Source organism: Dromaius novaehollandiae, chromosome 2 (assembly GCF_036370855.1).
Source record: "Dromaius novaehollandiae isolate bDroNov1 chromosome 2, bDroNov1.hap1, whole genome shotgun sequence".
NCBI lineage: Eukaryota > Metazoa > Chordata > Aves > Casuariiformes > Dromaiidae > Dromaius > Dromaius novaehollandiae.
In genome coordinates, this window is record NC_088099.1 from 2,514,586 (window position 1) to 2,534,960 (window position 20,375).

General features: G+C 43.7%; 2 protein-coding genes across 9 annotated transcripts in view; one reads left to right on the forward strand and one right to left on the reverse strand.

Annotated features, from left to right (window-relative positions):
- Positions 1 to 326: 326 nt before the first annotated feature.
- On the reverse strand, positions 327 to 8,755 carry JMJD4 (jumonji domain containing 4). 3 transcript variants are annotated; one of them, XM_026096072.2, is made up of 7 exons: positions 8,615 to 8,755; positions 7,029 to 7,649; positions 6,217 to 6,382; positions 4,900 to 5,025; positions 3,883 to 4,150; positions 3,011 to 3,157; positions 327 to 2,141 (listed from the first exon to the last, which is right to left on the reverse strand). In XM_026096072.2, the coding sequence occupies exons 2-7, from the start codon at positions 7,291 to 7,293 to the stop codon at positions 1,830 to 1,832; spliced, it is 1,284 nt and encodes a 427-aa protein (XP_025951857.1). In that variant the 5' UTR covers positions 7,294 to 7,649; positions 8,615 to 8,755; the 3' UTR covers positions 327 to 1,829. The 3 variants fall into 3 exon arrangements, with proteins under 3 accessions (XP_025951857.1, XP_025951866.1, XP_025951863.1); XM_026096081.2 differs by lacking the exon at positions 8,615 to 8,755 and adding an exon at positions 8,396 to 8,529; XM_026096078.2 differs by lacking the exon at positions 8,615 to 8,755 and adding an exon at positions 8,361 to 8,529.
- A 5-nt stretch (positions 8,756 to 8,760) lies between these two features.
- The window catches only part of SNAP47 (synaptosome associated protein 47), a 32,060-nt gene continuing 20,445 nt past the window's right edge, over positions 8,761 to 20,375 (forward strand). The window contains exons 1-3 of one of the 6 annotated variants that reach the window (XM_026096102.2): positions 12,969 to 13,675; positions 18,831 to 19,013; positions 19,272 to 19,386. In XM_026096102.2, the coding sequence (XP_025951887.2) occupies positions 13,609 to 13,675; positions 18,831 to 19,013; positions 19,272 to 19,386 (365 nt within the window). In that variant the 5' untranslated portion in view covers positions 12,969 to 13,608. Of the gene's footprint in view, positions 8,849 to 10,801; positions 11,397 to 12,963; positions 13,676 to 18,830; positions 19,387 to 20,375 lie in introns of those variants that run through there. The other 5 variants (XM_026096096.2, XM_064505644.1, XM_064505645.1 and 2 more) reach the window with 5 other exon arrangements.

A 20,375-nucleotide genomic window follows, 5' to 3' on the forward strand; every position in this document is an offset into this window, starting at 1 on the left:
AAGCCAGACCTCACATTTTTGTTCTTTACAGAGTCCATAAAGAAAACTTGGCTTAAATTTTAAGCTCATTTCATGCAGTTTTCCCCCACTGTTTTGCACTGATCACACTATGACTTAGCAGGCCTTGTGGAGGAGGGCTGTCACATCATCAGAGCTGAAGATGCTGTTTTGCAGTGGTTGGTGCCAGTACCAGTTGCACAGCATGCAGTGAGACTGGGGATTACAAGGCCAAAAAACATGCTTTTTCCTACTAGTACCCTGATTGTCTTCTCTAACTGTTGTTCCTGGTAACACCTCTATGAAATCTCACCTTATTCATGTAAGGAAGAAAAGCTCCAGCTGCCTGTCTTTGAGAATGTAAACAGCCATAAGTGGCAGCTGTGAACATTTAGTTTCAGAGCTGCTTAAAACTGGCAATTTTCCAGTCCAAAGAAACACCTTGCCAGAAGGTTGAATCACTGAGATGTAGTCACAGCTGTTAAAAATGTTTTCTCCATTCTTCCATACCCTGGGTATTGATTTTAATTTCAGGTACCATTTCCTGGTCACAATGCAGAACACCTACTACAAAATATGACGTGCAAAATGCATGCACTGTACAAACTCCACAGGATGATCTAGAAAAACAATGCAATTTTCCAGGCTACTAAAGACTTCTAGTATTGTACTTTCTAAACATAAGGTTATTAATTGCTTTTACTGGTCATCTGTGGTTGAGAAGTGAGGAAGTTTTGGATCAGTAATTCAAGTGAGCCCCAAGGGGCAACTATGTTAACAGTATGCAGCCATTTGTGCTTTGGGCTTTCTTGTCAACCAGTAACAGCAAGAGGGATACTTCCCTGGAAATGCTCTTTAGCCCAAGGGTAGCATCCAGGTTTTAAGTTGTGCTCTGTAACCATGCAATAGTGCTATTTGGTGTGTTGAAAGCATGGCTTTTTTTTTTTTTTTTTTTTTTTTTTTTTTTTAAGAGACAATATGAGGCTATTTGCTAGCTTCCCTGATTAATCAAGTCTTTGCTTGATAAAAATACTGTGCCTTGAAGTAGTGTATAGCAATGAGAGCGTACATTCACGCTTCTCCTTTTGAGCTTGGGTGGATCACATGGTAAAATTGTTAGTGGTAGATCTGCTATCAGGACTCTGCCTTCCTGCTATGTTAATCTAAACCTGCTGGGCCTGAAGTAGGATGAAGGCTGAGGCTATCACAGACTTTCAGCTGTAGAGTGCTGTCACTATACAGGAAACTAGTACAGAGAGCTCCTGCATATCCAAGCTACAGCTGTTGAGCCAGCTCAGCCTTCAAGAGACCTAAATAACTAGCCTTCCATAACATGAAAAAAAAGGCTGAGCTACTCCTGGAAGCAGGACAGCTTTTAAAGCAATGAGGTTGTGACCAGAGACAGCAGAGATTACCTGTTGGAGCCTGCAGTACAGGTTAGGGTCTGTACACTGCTTTCAGAAACAAAGGGAAGCATGGTGCAGACCGCTGTAATTTTGGCGCTGAGCCCTGCCAGACCAAAGCTTGTTCCACAGAGAATTTTTGTTTGCCTTCACCGAATGCATACTCACCAGCAGGGATCAATTTATCAGCCTCTACAATACCAACATTATTGTTTTTTTCCATTTTCTCTCCCCCCCGCCATGCAATTATTCAAGATACTCAAGTGTTGGTAGTTTACAAAGTATTCAGTCTTCTTATGAATGTACTCCCTCCCTATTCTATATTAAGGCTCTTTGTACTTAAATTGCAACAGCTATTTAACAGGGAGAAGTCATTCTTCACTCATTTTGTAAAAGGCTCATTTTACAAAGAACTGACTAAATAGGAAGTTAGAGTAGCGCTGTATCTATTGCTGCTTTCAAGTGGTGGAGCAATGCCTCCGGAGGTGGAGAAAGTGACGTCAGGTCTAGTTTCTTGAAATCTTCATTAGCACTCAATGATGTTAACACCTTCACAGTCCTCTTTAAATCAAACACCGCATGGAGCATGCCCAAGGTGGAAATAGCAGCTTTCGGAGTGTTCTTTGCTAAAGCTTCATCATCGAGGCCCTTTTCCAAGACAGAAATCCTGTTCTCTGCAATAACTTTGAGGAAGTTGTAGAACTCCTTATAGTCTATACCCGTGCAAGACTTCATGATCAACTAAGGGGGGGGGGGGGGGAAAAAAGCAGCTTTGAGAAGAAAGCAATTCCTTTTTATTTACAGTAAGAATTACAGAAACTATTACGCTAGTAACTATCTGGAATCCTAAGTAACTAAGTTTAATCATCTTTAGTTATCTTTTTTGTAACTCCTTAATGACTAACAGCACTAAAATTCTTTGTCTTATTGGAAACTTCACTAGCCCCAAAAGCAATACTGGCTTTGGTACTACTAAATGGCTGCATTTTTGAAGCTATTTTTGGAGGATATCAATCTAGCAGCAGTAACAGCCTCCAGAAATTAACTTTACAATTGCTTTGCACTTAAGGGCTTTGGGGCTTACAAGATACAACACTGCTCACTTTAGTTATGCCTTCTGGAAACAGCACCTTGCGACAGAACCTGTTGCCACTTTTGCCAATTTTGCTTATTGTAGATTCAGTGTTTTATAGTGAATGGAATTCAAACTCCTCCTGTCTGGGAGGGGTTTTACGAGTTCTGTTGCTTACAAGAAGAAGCACTTGTCTTTTATATAGGGGGAGGTAGAGTCTACATAAGCAATTAATCTTTATGCTAATGCTAAACTCAATGATTGAGGAATACCAGCTGAAGCGTTAGTTTTTCAGACAACATCGTAACCTCCTTGACATAGCAAACATGCACTGGCACAAGCCTTCCGTTATCTTACTAAAGCAATATATTTCCTGAGAAGTGAAATTGTCACCAGTTCCTAGTTTATTCAGAAATGTGCATTAATTCCAGGTATGAGGTTAAAGACTGGACTGTCTTACAGCTCTAATAAGGTGGTGCACTGCATCCCTGAAACCCTCTAAATAACAGGCAGTCAGACAGCCAGCATTGTGTTATACCTGGCATTGTAGGTGCCAGTCATCCATAGGGTCCTTCCATTCATTGATTTCCCGCTGGACAGCTGCTAATTCATCCTGCAGGAAGCACCACATTATAGCCACGTTGCAGCCATTCACCCAATTGTGGTTAATGGAAATGGTATCCTCCTGAAGAAAGAGTTTAAACAGTTATTACGCTCTACTTAGGAAAGTGTGAGAGAACAACTGTCAATTCATTGTTGCTGCAAAGAAGTAAAATCACATTCTACAGTAAGTAAAATGCCTCTTTGGGGACCAGCATCACTACTGTGCTGAAGGGCTGGCTCCTTCTAATGTCCCTGAACAACCAAATCTTGTTTCACTCTGTAAAATGGCAAATGGCTCTAGTTCCTTTGTCTGAGCACAATGTTTGTTGGGGGCAGGGAGCAACAATGAGGAAAGATAGGGGAAGAAAGGAACAAGACTGTAATCATGAAGACCAATTGTTTTGTTAGCATTTTCATCAGTCAATTACAATTTATAGTTAGGAACCAAGATTAACAGCCCAGCATAATTCCATCTTGTCCAACATCCTGTGTCTCAGTGACCAGTAGCATCTCATATGGAAAATAAGAAAAGAGGGTGCAGATAGATAGCTCCTTCCAACCATACATGCTCCCAGCTTCTAGTGGTCAATGATCTGGGGAGCTTCTGAGTTCAAGATTTTTTTCTTGGTCATCATGTTGATTAGCCAATGATGATCTTTCCTCCAAGAATTTGTCTCTAATTTTTTTTCAGCTTAGTCAGACTTTCGGCATCCACAGTAAGCTGCAGCAGTATAGGCTTGATCCGACTCAAGCCTGCTGCCTGATTCTCTCTCTGTGTTACAAAAAGGTTGGTATCAGTTATCTTACCAGATTGTAAACCTGATGATGCCATCCACTGGGGATGAAGACAATTTCCCCTGCTTCCTGTAATATTTCAACAGGGGGTTGGCTTTGGGTGTAGCGAGGGTAAACACTTCTATCCTGAAGACCAGGTGCAGTCACATCGAAGGGCAAGTTGCCATGGCGATCTTTTAGGTATTCCTCCTGTCCCGGGGGGTAGAGCAACCATTTCTTTCTCCCACATATATTGGCTGACCAGCTATAGGAACGGAAGACATCAGCATGGAATGGAGTCCTGTGGGCCAAATCAAAGGTTTAAGTAAAGACAGTGCCTAAAAAACATATGATAAATTCAGGTCTGTGAAAAAGTTCTGGCTTCAGACATGTACACAGAAATTAACCTTCACTATGCAGGTGAATCTGAACCCAGAGTAGTCTTCTTCATTTAACTTTTACTGTTTTAACTATTAAAAGGCCACTATATCTACACAGTTTTGCAGTGTTTTACACCCTCTGCGCTTCTCCATCAGTTACAGAATCTGTGCCATAGATACGTCAACGGTAGGCAATTCTATGATGTGAATTGATTGGAATACTGTAAATGCAACTTTATCACACGTCAGATTTAATTTTCCACCTGCAAAATATTTGACTAACTCCTCAGTGCCCCTCCCAGGCTTCTGTTGGCTCTGTGGATCAGAAGAGGCTGATGACCCCTGCAAGGCTTCACTGCTCTAAACCTGGGGCTAGCTGATACTTTTTGTAGATGCTGTGTTTACATGCCATGGCACAGTTCGAGGACAGAAATATTGTATGCCAGTGAGCAGCAAAAATCACTTCAGCTGATTGCATCAAGATAGCTCATATCCAGAACCAAATGAGCTGCTAAAGAAACAAAGCTTGCTGGGTTCAGGTATAGCACCATGCAGAATAGCTGCACTGTCTCTGCAGGCTGATGCTATCCTGAAATACAATGTGACAATCCCCTAGAGTATCCATCTTAAAAAACATTATGTAAGGAGGACAGAAACCAAGCTGCCTTACCATGAACCTTTAGGTCCCATATAGACAAACCGGTAATCATCCACACCTATAGCATCCCAGTATTCATTCAGCCAGTCGGATGTGAAATACACAGGGGTCGTGTAAACATCTTGCTCTGGGAAAGCTCTGAAAAAGATAATGTGTTGAAAGGGGTCTCAGAAATTTGCACTATTTTTTCTTCTTCATTGTTTCCCCAAGGCCCAAGCAGAGACCAATCAAGTCTCTAGCATGCCACTCATCGTATGCTACCACGTTCTTTATGTCATTCGCAACTCCAAGTTCTTCTGTCTAAACACGCAAAATGCATGCAACAGTGCTTTTCTCTCTCCTAGGAAAGCTGTGAAGGTTAAGAATTATTTGGGAGAATGCTTTTAACCATGTCAAAGGCAATCTCTGATGAACACATTCTCTTTAAAGGAGACATTTCCAAGACTGGCTGTCCAACTGGATGACAGACTGGAGGTGTGAGCCTTAGGAGGAAGACAGGCTGTAGGACTTTGAAAAATGCCTGACCTCCTCCAACAGTATATGCTGCCCCTTTCCCATCCTAGGCCACATGTACAGACTCTTTGTAGCAAGCCACAGGACAGATACCTGGAAAAGCAGACAAACAGGGAGGTGACGACTGAGTAATTTCCTCTATCGTAAGTCATATCATAAGTCACTCACAAGTGAAAACAAAGGTTCCACAACAAGAGCTGATCACAGTAAAGTTGGATTAGGAGCAGGACACATTTACAGAAGAAAAGTGAATGAAAAGAGATAAAAACCCTAAACAGACATGGGGAATGGACAGTGCATCCACCTAACTTGCAGCAGGATGGAAGAGGAAAAGGGAAGCCTGCAGAAAGTTAAGAGAACATGAAAGACTAAGAAGGTTAACTGAAAAGAAAATGAATGCTCTAGGATTATAACTCATACAGAAAAAAGGACAGAATGCTCACTGAATTAAACACGATTATAAATGTCTCCCTTCCTCCTAAGGGCTAAGGTTTTCACCACAATGGCCAAAGCAAAAGCCAACCGTACAACCACACAGTTCCCACAAGGATAACATATAGTCATTTAAAACATCATACATGAAAAGGTAAGTGCTCACAAACATCATCCTCTTAAACAGGTCGCTGCTTACTGAAGAATCTTGCCGTGCGTGAAACCCTGAGAGTGATGCAGTGCAAAAATGACACTTCATCAGGAAGGTGCTAAAAATAGCACTGGTAGCATTTAAATGCACAAGCATTAAAAGATGAGTGTTATGGCTCTGCAGCAGCTCTCTGCTGTTTGCGACCTGCAGAGGATTCCAGAGTGCTCTCTTACCTGCTCAGGTGCCAGTCCTTCAGATAAAGGCACCCTCGAGATGAACGGTAGTCATTTTTAATGTACTCTTTCCAGTAATTTATGTACTCCTTGAAAGGGATCTGCTCCTTTGGGTTAGAATTGTACTCCTTGACATCACAGTTGGCAACAGGTACTATAGCCTCTCCTGAAAGATAAACTTTTTGAGTTCATGTGGGAACAGAACAATTGGTGCTGAAACTGAACTTTTTTTTACCTTATACACAGTAGTGGCCTCTAATATCTGAACACCATCATGCTAAGTACACTACAAACACATTTGACAACAATCCCTAGCCCAGCTCTCGCCCCCAACACCACCATTCTAGGCGAGCATGATTAAGACCAGTCTACAAAGTTATTAATTTTTTGTGACCAGCAATTTCGTCTTACCAAACTACATTTGGAATTGAGTATTGATTCCCATGAAACATATTAATGTTTTACAGCCTGAAGACATAGTCTGAGATATTTCACTGTAAATTTCTCCTTTGCTCATTCAATGTTTTTGGCCTACAGGACTGTTCCTTTGGTTAAAATTAAGCAGGCACATAAATTGCTATGGTTAGCTTATATCATCATTTTATTTTATTTCGTTAACAGAATAAATTCAAGATTGGAATCTGAGGGAAACAAAAAGTATGAGTAAGTACAGAAAATTAATACAATAACTTAGAAAAAGGTCTGGAGAAAGTACTTGGTTTTCATTAGTGCTTCAATTCCTAAGCAACAAAAAAGCTCACAGACATTTAGCATACATGTTTCAATTCGGTATTAAAAAAGTCATGACTTACCAAACTTCTGCAACAGATAATCGAAGTTAGGCTTCCCATCCCAAGTAACCCAATTTCTCCTGCTGCCCCAGCCTTCTGTGAATTTAGCTGAGAAAATACAGGGATGGTTGGGAATCAAATAATCCCGGAAAAAGTCTGAGTAAGTGAATGATTCTACCTTTTCAATAAAGTCAACGTGTCCTGTCGGGAGGCAGAATGCAGTGTGAGATGAACTGCTGTAGTCACGAAAAAAGGCGGTGGAACAGGCAAATGTTGCCCTGTCCATTCAGGCTGGATACCTTTCCTGGCTCAGCCAAGACAGTGCTGACCAGATATTACCCAGGTAGGCTAAAGCAAAAAAGCTACAACAAAAACAAACAAAAACTAACAAATAAAAAAAGGCTTTAAAATGTGATTTGATTCTCTACATCTGTGAAAACTCACAGAAAAATATAAATGTCCAACGGCAAAATGGAAGGTTGTAAAGGAGCACCCCACCGCGTGGGGCTAATTAGGATCCTCCATGTTTTAAAACGCTTCACGGTGGCAGGACGCCTGACAAACAAAGTCACCCTGCAGCCAGCGAAGACGCCACTTTTCCTCCTTGGGCGACTGCGTTCTCCAGCAAGGGTTGATCCCTTCCTAAAACAGCAAACATTAATTTCAGGGGGATGTCCCTGTTAACTGAATTAATTACTGGGGTGGGGGGAGAAAGAGAAGGAAACCCCCCAAAATATTTGCCTCTCTAGGAAACCGATCCAGCCCAGAGATGGTGTTGGGGCTCACCCCTTTGTTGGGAGAGGAAATAAGGGGTGTGTGTGTGTGTGTGTAAACAAAATTTTTGCTAGGTTCAGGACTTTGCTCTTAGGGGCACACATATCTCTTGCAGCACTCCTTTCAGGGTTTTTGCCTTGCATCTCAGAGCTCAAATTTTTAGTATCTTAAAAATCTCTGTTTGTGTGTGTGCCTATATATATAGATATATATACATATACACACACACACACACACCCCTAGTAAATATATGTGTGTATATATATACACACATATATACACATGTATATGTGTGTATACCCACACATATGGGTATATATAAACAAAGATGTATATGTGTGTATATATACATGTGTACATGTGTATGTGTGTACATGTATCCACACACGTGTGTGTATATGTGTGTGTGTATACACATTACATATATACACATAGGTACGTGTGCATATATATATATATATATATATACACACACATATGCACATATATACACATACACAAATACCCCCCCCCCCCCCCATCGGCCAGGCAGTTCCTATACATAAAATAGTGAGTAAAAGGGTAAAATTAGTAAATAACCGTGAGTAAGAGGGAGGTTGCGGGGGGTGACCAACCACTGGGGTCTGTGTGAGGGAAGCGCCCGGGGAAGGGGAAGCCGGGCGGGTTGCCCGCTGCCTGCAGGGCCTAGGGAGCCGCCATGAGGGGCCACCCGCCGCACCCCGCTCCGGGGAGCCCGGACGCCATTAGGCGACGCACACAGCCTGTCCCTCAGCTCGCCCCTGCCGGTCGCGGCCCGCGAGAGGGGAGAGGGCAGCGTGACGGCGGATACTCACCCCCTGCCCGCCCCTCGGCGCGGCTGGAGCCCGGGGCGAGCCGCGGCGGCGGAGGGAGCAGGCTGCCGCGGCGGCCTCCGGAACCTGAGTGCGCGGAGGGCAGGGCCCTCAGCGGGGCCAGAAGAGAGCGGACCGGACGCGGCGGCTCGGCCAATAGCGGCGCGCGGCGGGCGCAGGCGCAGAGCGTCGGTGCGGGTGGAGGCTGCCTGCGCCGCCCGGCCGCTCCGGAGGCAGGTGGGTGCGGGGGGCCGGGCTGGGGCTGGCCTGGGCGCGGAGGGGAGGGACGGATTCTGGCCTGGAGGTGTGGGGGGATGGCGTAGAGCAGGGGGTGTGCAGATGGGGGGTGTCTGGCCTAGGCTTGGGGGAGAGGTGGAGATGGGGGGGGGGTCTGACCTGGGCTTGGGGGAGAGGTGGGGATGGGGGGGGGGAGTGTCTGACCTGGGCTTGGGGGAGAGGTGGGGATGGGGGGGGAATGTCTGACCTGGGCTTGGGGGAGAGGTGGGGATGAAGGGGGGTCTCACCTGGGCTTGGGGGAGAGGTGGGGATGGGGGGGGGGAATGTCTGACCTGGGCTTGGGGGAGAGGTGGGGATGAAGGGGGGTCTCACCTGGGCTTGGGGGAGAGGTGGGGATGAAGGGGGGTCTCACCTGGGCTTGGGGGAGAGGTGGGGATGAAGGGGGGGAATGTCTGACCTGGGCTTGGGGGAGAGGTGGGGATGGGGGGGACCTGACCTGGGCTTGGGGGAGAGGTGGGGATGGGGGGGGGGAATGTCTGACCTGGGCTTGGGGGAGAGATGGAGATGGAGGGGGGGTGTCTGACTTAGGCTTGGGGGAAAGGTGGAGATGGAGGGGGGGTTGACCTAGGCTTGGGGGAGGGGTTGGAGCTTGCAGGGGCCTGACCTAGGTTTAGGGGAAGTAGGAATTGGGTGGGGGAATTCTGGCTTTGGTGATGGGGGGGTGTTTGACCTAGGCTTGGAGGAGAGGTGGGGATGGAGGAGGGAGATCTGACCTAGGCTTGGGGGAGAGATGGGGATGGAGGGGGAGGGGTCTGACTTAGGCTTGGGGGAAAGGTGGAGATGGAGGGGGGGTTGACCTAGGCTTGGGGGAGGGGTTGGAGCTTGCAGGGGCCTGACCTAGGTTTAGGGGAAGTAGGAATTGGGTGGGGGAATTCTGGCTTTGGTGATGGGGGGGTGTTTGACCTAGGCTTGGGGGAGAGATGGGGTTGGAGGAGGGAGATCTGACCTAGGCTTGGGGGAGAGATGGGGATGGGGGGGGGGGGGTCTGACTTAGGCTTGGGGGAGAGGTGGAGATGGAGGGGGGGTTGACCTAGGCTTGGGGGAGGGGTTGGAGCTTGCAGGGGCCTGACCTAGGTTTAGGGGAAGTAGGAATTGGGGGGGGAATTCTGGCTTTGGTGATGGGGGGGTGTTTGACCTAGGCTTGGGGGAGAGGTGGGGATGGAGGAGGGGGGTCTGACCTAGGCTTGGGGGAGAGGTGGGGATGCAGGGGGGGGAGTGTCTGACCTGGGCTTGGGGGAGAGGTGGGGATGGAGGGGGGTTTGACCTGGGCTTGGGAGAGGAGTTGGAGCTTGTGGAGGCCTGACTTAGGTTTAGGGGAAGTACGAATTGGGGGGGGATTTTGGCTTTGGTGATGGGGAGTGTCTGACCTAGTTTTTGGGGAGTAGTGGAGATGAGGGGGTGTCTGGCTTAGGCTTCAGGGAGAACTGGAGATTGGGGGAAGTCTGGTCTAGATTTGGGGGATGGCTGGAGATTAGTGGTGTCTGGAGTAGGCTTGGGGGGGAAGATGAAGATGGAAGGAGTCTGGTCTAGACATGGGAGAGGGGTGGAGATTGGGAGGGGTCTGGCCTAGGCTTGAGAGAGGGTTGGAGATTGGGGGTATGTGGGTAGAGATGTAGAAGAGGAGGTTTGGCTTAATTCTGGGGAAGGGCTGAAGATGAGGGGTGGGGAGTTGGCCTAGGAGAAGGAATGGGGAGTAGGGAAGCTATGGGGAAAGGGGTTGGAGTTTCCGGTTTAAGAATAGGAGAGAGGAGAAGGTGGGGTAGAGATAGAGAGTGGGGGTCTGGCCTAGGGTAAGGGACAGGGATGTTGACCTAGAGCTGGGAGAGGGGAAGAAATGGGGGCCGGGGCTGGGGTCTGGCCTAGAAGTGGAGGAGAGAGGGGTATTTTGGAGAGCTCACCTGGGCCTGCAGAAGGAGATAGGGTGGGACAAGGAGGTGGACAGGGATTTCATCTAGTGTTGGGAAACACTGTGGAGAGTTCTGGGTGTAGGGAGGTAACTGTGTTGTCTTCTTCCTTTCCATCCCAAAGACTTTGTTCTAGGGTGAGGAAATAGAAGGGGATGGAAAGGTCTTTGTGGAAGGGGGGAGGCCCATCTTGGGGTGAAGAAAGGAGCAGCCTGACTTGGGGATAGTCTGGAGGGGAGAAAGAGAGGAGGGAATTGTGGGAGGACAGACGAGGGCCCATCCTTGAGATGGGGTGCGACACCGTGGGAGGAGAGAGGAACAAAGTTTGGGCAGTTTAGAGCTGTCTGTGTTTAGGGTTGGAGTGATTGGTTAGATTGTATCATAAGGCTGATGAGGTTTAACTTAGATGCTGTGGGAGCTGGTGTGGGTTAAGGAGAGGGAATTGAGGCAGTCCTGCTTAAAATGAGCAAACAAGAAGCCCCCCAAATGAACAAACAAAAAATCCCCCAAACTTAGTTGTTGACGTCTTGCTGCTTTGTGTTGCTCTGTCTGGGGAACCTTCAACCCATGCTTTGGAATGGCAGGTGAGAGAAATCCCTCAATCTGGAGCCATTCGTTGATACTGGGAGACCGTATGCCAATAGGTTAAAGGTTTTCTTGTTTTGTTTTGTTTTTTAGTGTGGGTCTGTTGGTCTTTTGATATTGAGGGGGTTGAATCTTTCTGTGTGCCATAGTGAAGTAAAAAATACTGCAATTCCTCTCTTGCTGCTTGTCTTGGAGTGTCACCTCTGAACACTTTGTGCCTTGTAGAGTCTCTTGGAGAATCATGATGTTAGAAGCCTGGTGGGGCATCATGTTAGACCTTTGGTAAAGAGAAAGGGGAAGTAATTTGTCAGGCTTTATAAACATTTCTATTATGGGGGTTGTTGGGTTCACAGAGGTGTTAGGCTCATTATTTACCAGACAGTAGCATTTCTGAATAAACAGTCAAAGATACTGACCTTAAGGAAACCTCAGGCATGAAGGAGAACAAAAAATAAACACCAACACATCAGAAGCGTGTGCAGAAAGCAAATGTGGGTTGTTATGCAGATAATTAACAAGGACAGATGAATCTATGATTGAGTTCTGGAAGCTCTGAGGTAGACGCATTGCGAAGGGACTGTTTTCTGCATGCAAGTTGACTCTAGCACCCTAGCAGTGTATGCAGAGGCATCTTCTCACACCTGGGCACTTAGTAATACTTAGTTTCATTAAATGATCTCAAAGCACTTTGCAAGAGAAGGTGAGTCATCTCCTTTTTATAGATGCAGCCACGGAGTTATGTATTAGCTAAAGAATTTTTATAATGTGGTGACGCAGCCGGAAATATAATCCACATCTTTTTGCTTCTAATCCTAGTTCTTGCTATACGCTGCTGTGTGTAACTGTCTGTGGTACTGCATTCAGTCTGGATTACTGCTGTGTCAAGAAGACAAATTGGTTTTGCTCAAAAAAGAGGTGATTTGCAGATTACAGCAGGATGTGGACAATGTATCCACGTTCAGTATTGAATGAATTAATTATGAAAATATTTAGGTCTTCCATCCTTTTCCACCGCACACCTGGGAAAATTGTTTAAGGATTGTAATCCTCTGAACTTTATAACCTATTCCTGACTGTGGTTATAAGTAAATTAAAACCTTTTTCTTCTGCCTGCCTAGTTGTTTAGATTGCATTTTTGCTTAGTTTCCTTTACTTTTATTTCCTCCACTTTTATTTCCTCCTTTCCTTTCTGTATTGTCTTTTCAGCTAGCAGTCCTCCTTCTTTCCACCTTTGACCTTTTGTTTTGCTAAGCTAACTAAGCTGTGTTCCTTTTAGCTATTCTCTCTATTTCCGGATTGTCCCAACAGCCCTTATTTGCATCTGTTTTTTAAGCTCTGGTTTTTTTTTTAAGTGCAGGTACTGGAATGGTATGTGTTATTGCAGGTGAGGCTTTCTCAGTGTTTTACAAAACCATGAATACTTCATGTCTTGTCATGCAAGGCATTCCTAGCCATGTTTTAGGAGGAACAGAATGGGGACTGATACAATGCTAAACTACAAGTGATGGGGTCAAAACAATATTTTGGGGGGGGGGGGTAATACATGCTAAATGACATTTTCCAACTAACTTCAGAAGGTTGCGAAGTTTGTTTTTGTTTGTTACTTTGGTCAAGTTTCTCGCCTGTTTTAATCAGGCTACTTGAAGTCTTGTGTTAAATTATAGTATGTTGCTGAATGCTCTTAAACAATAGCTATGTTCTGTAGCATTGCTGGCTGTTTTTATTATAGAATGAAATCATTCTTGCTTCTCCTTATGTGCATTTACATTTCTGCAATGTTCACATTTCACCTCTGAGAAAGGAAAAAGTTGTGCGGATGTGATAGCAATTAAAACTTCATTATATTGGTAAATATGTGCTGGAACAACGAATTGATTTAATTATGAAATAGATACTTGCTTGGAAATTCTGGCCCCGGGCACAGAAAGAAGCTGACTATGAGGGCTTTGAGCTCTCAGGTGAGTCAAAAGTCGTATGACGCAAGGCATGCACACATATATATACACAGGTCAAGTGACTGCTTCTTTTAGTCTGCTGGTGTGAGAGGACTTGTTTTTTTGTCCAGGATTAAACAGACCTTCTGTATTCTTTTTATATATATTTTTTTTCTTTTTCGTAACGGGCATAGTGGGATTTTTGCTTTAGCTGCAATTTTTTACCCTCTCTTTCGTGCTTTGAAGAGAAAGAAATACAAAAAGTTTCTCCCTGCGGATGGACAGTTCTGTAAAGATAGCTGCCTCTGAAAGGCTGCCTGAGAATGTGGTGTCCGCGGATAGAGGTAAGGAAATTGTGATATGGTTTAGGAAGATGTTTGTATGGCTCAGTTGTGAGACTGCACCGGGCATTAATATTTTAAAGCCTTAATGGTAGAGAGGAGACTTGAAAGAAAGCACGATCTTGATGGGAAGCTGCTTGTGTCTTAGAGAGTTTGTGGAACTATGAGCATTTGAAAACAGGCTCCAGGCTGAGATTTAACAAAAGTTGAGTCACTTGCTTGTTTAAAATTTGTCCTTCCCTCCTTAGTACAGCTGTGCCTTGTTGGAAGTTGATATTGCTGTTAGCAAGGTCTAGGAGTTGTTTTTTGGATGGCATTATGTTCTGCCGTGTCTGTTCCAGCAGTGAGTACCGGAAAACCTGCATTTGGTTCCAGCTTTCTCCTGTTGTCTTGTGCAAGACACACGGTCTTTCGGTGTCTCTGTTTCATCATTATTTATAAATCCTTGGGGCTATAGCTTGTTGTGAGCAAGGTACTGACATTTATGAGACTTTCAGAAACTGGTGCATGTACCGAAGTTGCACAGGACAGATGAAAAAAGGATATTAACTACTTCATATGGGCTGGGATCTAGCTGTGTCACTACTGCTTTACTGAGCCTGATACACTATTTAGATAGGAGGCTGCTGATGGTTTTTTGGGGGTTTGATGGGGGCTCTTTCAGTAAAATTCTTTTGCCTTTACAATATATTTAGTATATGAGGAACTTGAGGGTACAACACAAGATGTTTACTTTGGCTTAGTGTCTGATTGCTATCATATCATCATTAATAATATTTCTGAGGGAGAAGCTGAATGTGGTGTATCAGTGCATATGCTGTTTTAAAAACATACTTGCTGAATGTCTGTCAGTCTCAAACATTTGATATATAATATTGGTGAGGGGGAATAATATCTCTGGTTTATGAAAATATGTTACAGAACTGAAAGGATCACAATTGATCTGAAATCTACACAGCTTTAAGCAGTTAAACCTAATCTAAAATTGTAATTTGTAACTCTTGGTTAATAAAGCTTTAACATTATGATTTATTTTTAACTGTCACTGGTCTTGATTTTAATCTGATTTATGTTGCTTAAATTGATGTAGTTGTTGGTGATAGTAACAAAGGGTATACTATTGTAAGCACATAACTGCGTATCCGTGTTAGAAGCTTTTGCCACTTAAAATATCTTGCAAAAGCCTCTGTTCTGCTTATTGTGGTTCTGGAATCCCACTGGTAATGTTTCTTCCTTTACAGTCACATTTGACCAACTGTTAAAAAGTATTTTTTTCTTTTTCTGTCTTTCTGTGAACAGTTTTTTTTCTTCTATGTAACAGAAAGAAAATAACCTTTAAACGGATGTTACAATCATTGACTACTCACAAAACCCGAACTGGGGAAAAAAAAATCGCATCATTTTCCCTTCATCAAATCTGTCTGATCTAACATCGCTGAATTAGAGGAAATCACCTTTCTTTTTTAGATGAAGGAATTGAGGCAAGCGCTTTTACCTCTTTCTCCAAACTAAGCAGCAAATAATTGATAAAGCCATTAGAAGTTATATTTGCTAGAACTTGTTTTGTTATTGTTTTGTTGACTATAGCTATTTTTTAAATTAGATTTCTCTGGGCTTTCCTCCCACTCTGGTGGCCCGTTGTATGGTGAGAAGTCTCTCTTTCCAGAATATGATGTAGCATGAATAGTCTTTATTTCAGTAATGATGAAGTTTTAAATGTGTATGACTAAAAAAAGTCATTCGAACTGGACCCAGTGTTAGGAAGCTTTATTTAAGGGGTACGTGCGAATGTGTGAACTTCAGTGTTCATTAGCGTTGTAGCAGTCCAAGAGCCCTAGGAGATCTTCAGAGTATGCTTTAGGTTATTCGCACTACTGATACTTGGAAAAAGCACTGTTAGCTTTTTTTGCTGTGCTTTAGTATTCCTAGACATTTCATTAAGGGGCTCAGATCATACTGAAGTCAAAGATGTAAGTGGTGTCAGTGTAAATTGTCTGTATCAGTTGGAGTGGGGTTTCGTGCTGGAGATCTAACTTTTTATTTGTTATGTCATATAAGTAGCAGAACACTTTGAGATAATGTTACGTCATATAAGTAGCAGAACACCTTGAGATAATGTTGTATCACTAATCTGTAAGTTGTACTGTGATACATCAAAGGCTTTGAGAAGATAATACGTGAGTAATTGAATTACCATTACTTAATGACTGTTCACAAGGAAGTTGTGGAATGTAATTGGTCTTTAATGTTCATGCTGAAAACTCTAGGATTATGAAGGAAATGTTACAGTGAACAACCTGACCCTTGGGTACGAGAAGCCTTCTGGGGAGTGTGGGAAGAGACGCAGAGCTAGATACGTTTCATTTAAGTTACAGTTCCAAATTTGAGATTGTTTTGATGTAAGCAAGCCAGGCCTGAGGCATGTGACATCTCCGTATTTCCTTGCTGGGATTCCAGGTGGCAGTGAGTAAGTCTTATGGGATTCGTGCTGGGTCATCAAATGATGTCACGGGCTCCCAGCAAAGCGTGGGCTGTCAGAGAGGTGTGATGAAATCACCATTGCCCTTGATGTGTTTCTTCATGATGAGCTGAACTGTGTCTGTTCTATTGTATCTTTTAAGCATCTCCCTGTTCTTCTGCTGACTGTGGTGCTATCGTATTTGTTCAATTGCTCTGAGCCTGCAGCACCTCTTTCAATACTGCTATGGCATCTTCTTCATCTTGGCTTTCATTTGGGCCGAAAAGATTTTTCTTAGTAGCAGAGCTTAATTATTTTCCCTTCTTCCCAAACTATTTCTCAACATCTTTGATAGTTACTGAGCAACGTCAAATATTTCACAGAAGAAAAGCTGCCGATTTTGAGTTATGTTTTGACTGCATTGTTCTGCCAGCCAGACTTTTTGCATTCACTGGGCCTGCTTTCCACACCTGACAATTCAATTACATTTCAATTTTTTTATAGATGGACCCATGTCATACAGTCTTTACTATGTTATGTTACCTGTTCTTCTTATTGTTCTGTTTTGGAATGAAGTTGCTCTATGAGTAGCAGAACTAACGGGTTCCTGGAGATTTGTCCCAAACACTGCATGTCTGCATCTCAGTAACTGATTTTTCTCCTCAGGCAGTTACCTCCGGTCTCTCCTATTTCCTTTCCATGTCAAGATATACACACTGTACAGACAAAACACACCTTTCCTGAAGATGCCCAGCTGCCTCAGCCTACGTGCACGTACTCGTATGTGCTTTGAGGCAGGGATGACTTAATCTTGGCCTGAATGAGCTTAGGGAAAGAAGGAAAAGCTTCTGTGAAGTGTGAGCTATACTTTCTTCCCTTGTCTTGGAAGTCCTGCACATGGGTGAGCAGCTGGCTGTGATTCAAACAGCCTATTCCATCAAAACATCCCTCTGACACTTGCCTGGTCAGAGGGATTGCTTATGTCTGTAGAGAGGTAATGCTCCGTGGTTGTGGGTTGAAGGCAGGAAGGGACCTTTCTAAGCTAGTTTTAAGTGCTAATAAAGCCTTCCCAAGGCAGTATCAACTATATATCAACAAGAAATCCTGCTGTTCTTCAATGCTGGGATTTCCACCAGTTCCCTATCCAGCTTGTTTGAAGTTAGTCCTAATAATAGGGATGAAGTGTCTGTAATGTCTAAACCTACTGTTTCCTTCTTGCACTTTAAACTCATGACTTCCTAGCCCGTTCCCAGCAGTGTGGAGAACTGATTAATGTCCTTTTTCTTCTGGTCCCTAATGCATTTGAAGAGCGTAAACCATTGGTGATAAACAGTCAGTGCTGTATAATTTGGTTTTCACTATTAACCTGGTTGGTTTTTTGATGCTTAAAGAATGAGGAGTGTTTAAAATCCTTCTTCTGTCATTGAACATCCCTTGTTTGTTACCAGTTTTGGTGGTGATCGTGTGGAGTCATGGGTATTATTTAAAGGAAGCATCTCAAGGCTTTTGGGAGGAAAAATAGTGTCAGTGCTGGTGTTGTGGCCCTGTATGTCTAAGTCCAAAAGTTAGTAGGGAGAGGTAATACCTGTGAGACCAAATGACAAAATTGGAGGAAAAGGGTGGGAGAATATGTGGGCTGTGTGTATCTTTTTTTCAAAGAGGTTGTAAAAAAATTCTGTTGTACCATAAAACCAATATGGTCATTGAAACGAGAAGTTTTAGTATCCATTTGAGTTTTGTAAGCTAGGGTTTTTTGCAAGTTTTTCCTGAGACCGAGAGTGACGGCCTGAGATAGTTGTGGTTTCTGAAGAATACTACTCCATTTATAAACTGGGTATTTCTCTTTTTCAATAATTATGAGTTCTGGTCAGTGGGGGATTTTGGTTTCACTCACACTGTTGAATATGTTGGCTAGACATTCTGGGGTGTATTTTTAACATCTCTGAGTGTTGATATCTCAGCCTGGAAGGGAAAGGAGTGGTTATGTGCTGTGATTCTTGTGGATATGTATTGAAGAGCTTGCGTTTTGGCACCTTCTGCATTTTCTTCAGGACCTGTTGGTCTGTGGGAAGTTTACAGCTGACGATGAGTGTGATAAGGTTGGAGAGAGAATTTTGAAGGGTGGGGAGAGAAGATGGGAAATAGAAAACTTATTACGTGATCATTTTCCAGTAAAAAGTGATATGTGAAAGACTCAAATTAGTAAAATTTTGTTATGATCCTGTTTTTGGTAGTTTCCCCTTCACCTAAATATATAAACATATGTGTATGAACATTTAGATTAATCTGATTATAAAGTGCCTCCCCTGTCCAAAACACTTGGCGCACAGCAGATATTAAATGTCCAATGTTAATCCAACAGTTACTTGCGAATGTGTTTTTAAATCATGTGCTGCATCATGAGACGATTGCAAGGGGAGGCAGTGCTGTTATGGAGAGGGCAATATTACAAACAGTCCTGTTTTGAAAGGGTAAGTCTTTCTGAAGTAAATATTCAGATGGCTAGGGATGGTTACCAAATTTCATGATCCACCTGCAGCTATTTCCATACCTGTCTTGTATGCACACCTAAAAGGATACAATGAGATTATAGGAAGCCGGCTGTGGACTGGATTAATTATTTATGAGGAGTGTGTTTATAACTTCAGCTTTTATATGTTGATAAGGATCACTTGCATATTTTTCTGTCTCTTACTCTAGTTTCTCCCTCTGGCTTTGAAAGCATTGTTCTTGCAGAAGAGGATCTGAACGGCAAGCTGATGAACCAAGAGATACGTATCCATAGCTGGCCTTGTTCTTATTACTTGGACACCAGCAAACAATGGGTCTCTGGCAGACTCTCACTGACTCCTCTTGCTATCAAATTTACAGCTGACAAAACTGGTGAGCTTTTGGTCAACTTCCATCTTTCTGGTATCAGTGAGATCAAGAAAGAATCTTCAAATTTAATCTTTAGCTCCCTCACCATCTTAGAGAAGAATACCAAGCACTGGTTCAGTTCTCTCCAACCGAACAGAAATGTGGTGTTCAACATCCTTGAGCATTTCTGGAGGGAGCAGTTACTGTCAAACCAAGGCGCGGGAGCAGAAGCTGGGGCTCTGCAGTCAACAAAAGGGAAGGAACTGACTGGCTTATTGGCAGGTTCACAGAAACGGCTGGAGGACACGGCAAAAGTGCTGCATTACCAGGGCGAGCAGTTTGATAACATCATGAGAGGACTGAACAAAATCGAAGGCGATATGGATGTAGCAGACAGGTACTGTAGCATCCTCCGAGCTAAGCAGTAGTTGTGGGATTGTGCTGTATGTGTGTAGAACTTGAGGGACAGATCCACAAAGTTCTTTAGACCTAAGCTCTGTTGACTTTCATTGAAAGCTCAAGCACATGATGGTCTTCTGTAGATCTAGTTCTTGTTATAAGATTTTGTTTCTCTGTTTCTGTCCTCGTTCGGTTTTTTCCTCCCTCAGGAAATTATACTTGTGCCTTTATGCCTGACTTCTGTCCTTCACATAACTTTGGAAGTCCTTTGTGGATTTCAGCCACAATTGGCAGAATGTTAAAGATCTCCAAAATATTAAATACCTGTAAGTTTTGAGAAAATAGGCAGCTGGTTAGAGGAAAAAATGTTTCTTTCCTCTATAAACGCCCCCACTGAAAGACAGGCTATGGAGTTCCAGTTCTTTTTAGATGTCCTAGAATATACACAGAGGAGAAATACTGGACACTGGGTTTGGTTAACCTTGCCAGTAATGGAGCGGCCAGTTTTACACCACAATTCTGCTTTTCTGGTTCTTTTGAAAGAGTATGATGAATATGGTAGGTGGGCTGGTGACTTGGAGACAGTTTCCTAGAGTTAGCAGGAGACAGCTTCTCCACGCATGAAAATAACTCTTCAGGCTGCTCTTTGCCTACAGAGTATATGTAGCTGAGGAGCTTTTATTTCCTCTTTCCTTCAAAAGAACTTAACGGCCCAGCTAGAAACAGCAGTGAGGGCTGGGTCTGCGGTACAGATGTCGTCAGAGAAATGGCTGTAGAAACAGTGGTCCCTGATTTGTGCTTTAAAATTGCACTGCTTCTAGCCTTATATGAAACACTCCCTGCCTTTAGATCTCTGTGGAATTAGTTCATTTTGTAAGGAAAATAATGGCCTGTCTTGTGCAACGCTGAACAAACTGCTGAGCTCTGTCTGCAGGCTGATGATGTAAGAACCAGAGAATCAAGCTTATGCTTCTTCCCCACCCCAAT

Excerpts from the sequence above, each read along its gene's own strand:
- JMJD4 (XM_026096072.2), bottom strand. The coding sequence starts at position 7,293 with ATGGACAGGGCAACATTTGCCTGTTCCACCGCCTTTTTTCGTGACTAC. Across the intron at positions 5,026-6,216 it reads AAGGACTGGCACCTGAGCAG|AGCTTTCCCAGAGCAAGATG; the intron begins GTAAGAGAGCAC and ends TATCTTTTTCAG. Across the intron at positions 3,158-3,882 it reads ATCATCAGGTTTACAATCTG|GAGGATACCATTTCCATTAA; the intron begins GTAAGATAACTG and ends CTCTTTCTTCAG.